This window comes from Salvia splendens, chromosome 10 (assembly GCF_004379255.2).
Source record: "Salvia splendens isolate huo1 chromosome 10, SspV2, whole genome shotgun sequence".
NCBI classification, from domain to species: domain Eukaryota; kingdom Viridiplantae; phylum Streptophyta; class Magnoliopsida; order Lamiales; family Lamiaceae; genus Salvia; species Salvia splendens.
Window position 1 is genome coordinate 11,594,359 of NC_056041.1, and position 3,995 is coordinate 11,598,353.

The 3,995-nt window shown below is 32.6% G+C and overlaps 1 protein-coding gene across 2 annotated transcripts; it reads right to left on the reverse strand.

Moving 5' to 3' along the window:
* Positions 1-1,028: 1,028 nt before the first annotated feature.
* LOC121750499 (transcription factor bHLH137-like) lies at positions 1,029-3,500 on the reverse strand. 2 transcript variants are annotated; one of them, XM_042145039.1, is made up of 8 exons: positions 2,889-3,500; positions 2,666-2,809; positions 2,435-2,500; positions 2,242-2,310; positions 2,076-2,165; positions 1,826-1,957; positions 1,572-1,705; positions 1,029-1,358 (listed from the first exon to the last, which is right to left on the reverse strand). In XM_042145039.1, exons 1-7 carry the CDS (start codon positions 3,183-3,185, stop codon positions 1,607-1,609), a joined length of 897 nt encoding a protein of 298 aa, XP_042000973.1. In that variant the 5' UTR covers positions 3,186-3,500; the 3' UTR covers positions 1,029-1,358; positions 1,572-1,606. The 2 variants fall into 2 exon arrangements, with proteins under 2 accessions (XP_042000973.1, XP_042000972.1); XM_042145038.1 differs by having other exon boundaries at positions 1,029-1,336; positions 2,889-3,498.
* Between the last annotated feature and the right edge of the window lie 495 nt (positions 3,501-3,995).

Genomic DNA, 3,995 nt, shown 5'->3' on the forward strand with positions numbered 1-3,995 from the left:
TAGTAGGCCGAGAATATTAAATCAATCATAAAGGCGTAAATTTCAAAAAACTAATAACAATCTCATCTCATATACTATTATATTAAAATGTAGCTTGAACTATCTACTAAGTAAATTAGGGCAAGCATGGATAAATAGATTTATTTATATAGTAGTATTAAACTTGCCTGAATTGTGTGCACTATAATTCTAGGTGTGAAAAGTTTAATCAACCAAAACTAAATAGATACAGTATGTTGCAACATCAGTTCCGAGTCTTCTGATAATTCAATTATTAATTATTGAAATTGAAATTACAGCCTAAATAGTACTCTTCTTGATTTCTCAAACTGATTTCTCAATTCGGCATCGATTTCTTGCTAAAAATTACTATGAGTCAATACAATAATTTCGCAATGTCAAATTGATCTCGGATGGAGGAATGAGTTTCTGGGTTTGAAGGTTAAGAGAAAGAAATTTTAGTTGTGGTCTCAATTCTATCAATCCATGATCAAATTAGTCTGAATTGGCGATGCGATAAAAAAAAATCTTTTTTAATGGTTCGACATAATTGATAAATAACGATAACAAATATAAGTATACATTGAATCTATTGATGTGTATTTTTGTATGAACTGATAATTATGAATAAAATTTCAAAAGTATAAAGTACTATTTTCCAATACTTAAATACTTGAACATTTTACTCTATCTACGATTTCGTAAAGTTTTTGAACAGATGGGATGGGCAATTTGGATCGATTCGTACTTGGAAATACTCCATATAGCAGATATATACAATTTTATACCTCTGCCTATGCATGCTTATCTATATATGTCTCCCTCAATACATAAAATAGATTATACAAAAAGAGATAATACCCACATAAAACTAGACACGTATCAGCAGTCATGTCAACAGTAAAACATCAAATCAAAGCCAAAAGACAGGAAATGGGCAAGAATAGAAACCCATAACTGTAAGATTAACTGTAATAACCGACTCACCGCAAAGTCATAATTTCTTGTGAAAAAAAAAGTGCACTAAATGAAGTAATTAAAAATCAAATACACATCCAAAAATATTCCTGCTATTTTACAATATTAGTACAATATTCTTGATCACTAAAATCCTAGACACCCACGAACTTAATCATGGGTGCAGAAATTAGTTGGAAACAAAGGATCTCAAAAGAGAAAGATTTGCTGATATTTGGTCGGTTCCACTGATTTCTGACTCCAAGATTTCGAATTTCTTTTACCACTTCTCCTCATTTGGAATTGATACGCCAGACAAGAATAACCAGCCTTTGATTTAATTACTATCCTTTGCTACTTTTTCTTTGATCAAAACCATCTGAAAAATGTAACAAAACAAACTGAGAATTTATTAATCATCAATTAAGTTTATTAATCATTATATTAAATTGTAATTCGGTTGGAGGCATTGTAGAGTGTGACTCATAAAATAAAATCTTGAATTGCTTAGATTGTTTATAATTGGGAGTTGGGAACAATGATTAGTAACTATCATAATTGGGAGTAGATATTAAAATGATAGGTTGAGACATATGAATGATATGAGTTCTTACCAGATGGTTGTAGTAGAACAGAGGATGTTGGGTTTTTACATCAATGGGAAAGAAAATAAGTTGTTGATGATTCCTGACTGGTTAATAATTCTCTGTCTTTGCTCATCCACTTCCCACAAAACCTGCCTATCACCCTGAAAATGATATCAATTTTGTCCGTGTCATACATAATTAATCATGCCACAAACTATAATTAATTAATCAATATATATACTAGTATAATATTCAAGAAAAATGAAATAGTAACTGTGTACCTGGGGTAGAGCACTCGGAATTTGGGTTTGAAATGAGAGAAGAGAATTATCTAAGACAGGATATGTATTGGATGTTGTGGGATTGCATTCTTGCATGCCTGCTGGCAGTGGTGATACCAAGCTATTTAAATTCTGCATGCATTTATTGGGCAAAGAAATCAAATGTAAGAGTTATAGAACACATTAATATACAGTGTTAAATTATCAAATTTGTGGAAATTTATAACAGTAGAAGGAACATTCTACATACCTGATTATCAGGTCCTACCATGAGTAATTCCATGTCCATACCAAAATCATAGAAGGTGGGATTCACAGATGCAAGCTTCATTGAAAGAAACTGCAATAAAAAAAATAAGTACAATTAATTAATTTAACCCAAAATTATATATATTGATGATTACTATATTAATCACCTCTACTTGATTTTGGAGTGACTGGACATAGTTTATAATTTCATCCAACATGGGGGCCTTTCCAGTTACCTGTTCATCAATCAAATCCACATCAACATGTCAGGAGTGAAAAATAAAAAAGATAGAGTAACTTTATAATTATAAATAAAACAAATAGAGACAATGATATTAAGACAAAGTTGTTGAAATTGACCTTGTCACAACCAGGAACTAGAGCTTGTAGTAGCTTCATTCTCTCACTTATTCTCTCCCTCCTCACCTAAAAAAAGAAACCCATAAATTCTCATATATAGTTATAAAAAAAAAGTTCACTGTGACCAAACAGTAACTACATCCAAATTTAGTAAAACTTGAAACATTATCCACTCCAAAAAATAGTTAGATGAAAATTATTACTGTAGTAGTATTATTTATATTTACATACCCTCTCAGCAAGGCTGTGGCTATCAGTTGCTTGGCCCCTCCTTGCTCTTACATGAATGTAACCTTTATCTTCTTCACCTTCTTTCTTCTCTTCTGCTTCTTTCACCTTCTTCTGCTTCTTCCCTTTCACTAATTCTCTCATATCCTTCAACCCCAAATAAATTAATTTTTAATGAAAATTAAAATAAGAATTGAAGATATTAGATAGTAATTTGAAATAGAACCTTGGATTGAGCAGAATTGGATTTCCTCTTCTTGTTGAAATTGGGGGGGAGGTTTTTATGGGTGACGACGGAGATGGAGGAATCCATGCTGTTCTTGTTGGTTGCAGCAGCATTTAACAGAGAAGAATTATTTGAGGGTGTTGTACCATGGTGGAATAAGGCATTGTTTGGATCATGGAAAAGGGCACACATGTTATTAATGGTGGTGGAACAGGAAGACGAGTTGTTAGTCTTTGCCAGGAAGACTGATGATGATGATGCGTCCAGATGCTGAAATGATGATGAAAAAGCTGCCATTTTTTTCAATAAATTAAAAGTGTTTGAGAAGAGAAAAGAGGATTGGAATTAGGGTTGAAGAAAGTGATGGGAGAGAGATTCTTGAAAATAGGGGTTTTGATTGATTTTTGAGAATGAGGAGGTGAGAAGGAAAACAATGATGATGGGTCTGAGGCAATCTCAAGAGGGTCAGGTCAGGTTTATATAAGAGAGAAGACAGAGACTTTGCTCAAATCCTCTTTTCCATGCACTTACTTTTCCTATTTGACTGGTCTCTTCATTTTTCATTAATGGAGTATAACGTTATCCAATACAGGTATTTTTGAAGGAGATGGAGGATGTTTAGATTTTTCTGCCACAAAACATATCACAGAGAAAAATTCAAAGTTTTGATGGGGAGGGGGGGGGGCCACGGCCCCTCTAGTTCGGCCATTGCCGTAGGCCACTACAAAGCAAGCATCATTTAATACCCATGTCCTACTTATTAAGTTTTTTCCATATTAAATATTCTCAGAATTATAATTACATCAAACCATTCATACATGCATGCTTAATTCTTCTCACTATATATCTACCTAAAGTAGTATGTATGCAATTAAATGTACTCTAGTACAATTCTGATAGGAAAACCAAAAATTTTTAAAAAAAATTATAGTAGTATTAGTAATTAATTCTACTAGTATAATATCAATTACTATACGAGTATGATTCAGGGTCTGTCCTCAATAGAAATATAGAATAGAAGGGTCACTTCAAGCCAAGGCAATACATTTATTGGTGAAGACTAAATTGCTAGGAAGCCTACAATCTTTTGTTAGTGTCGACATAGGA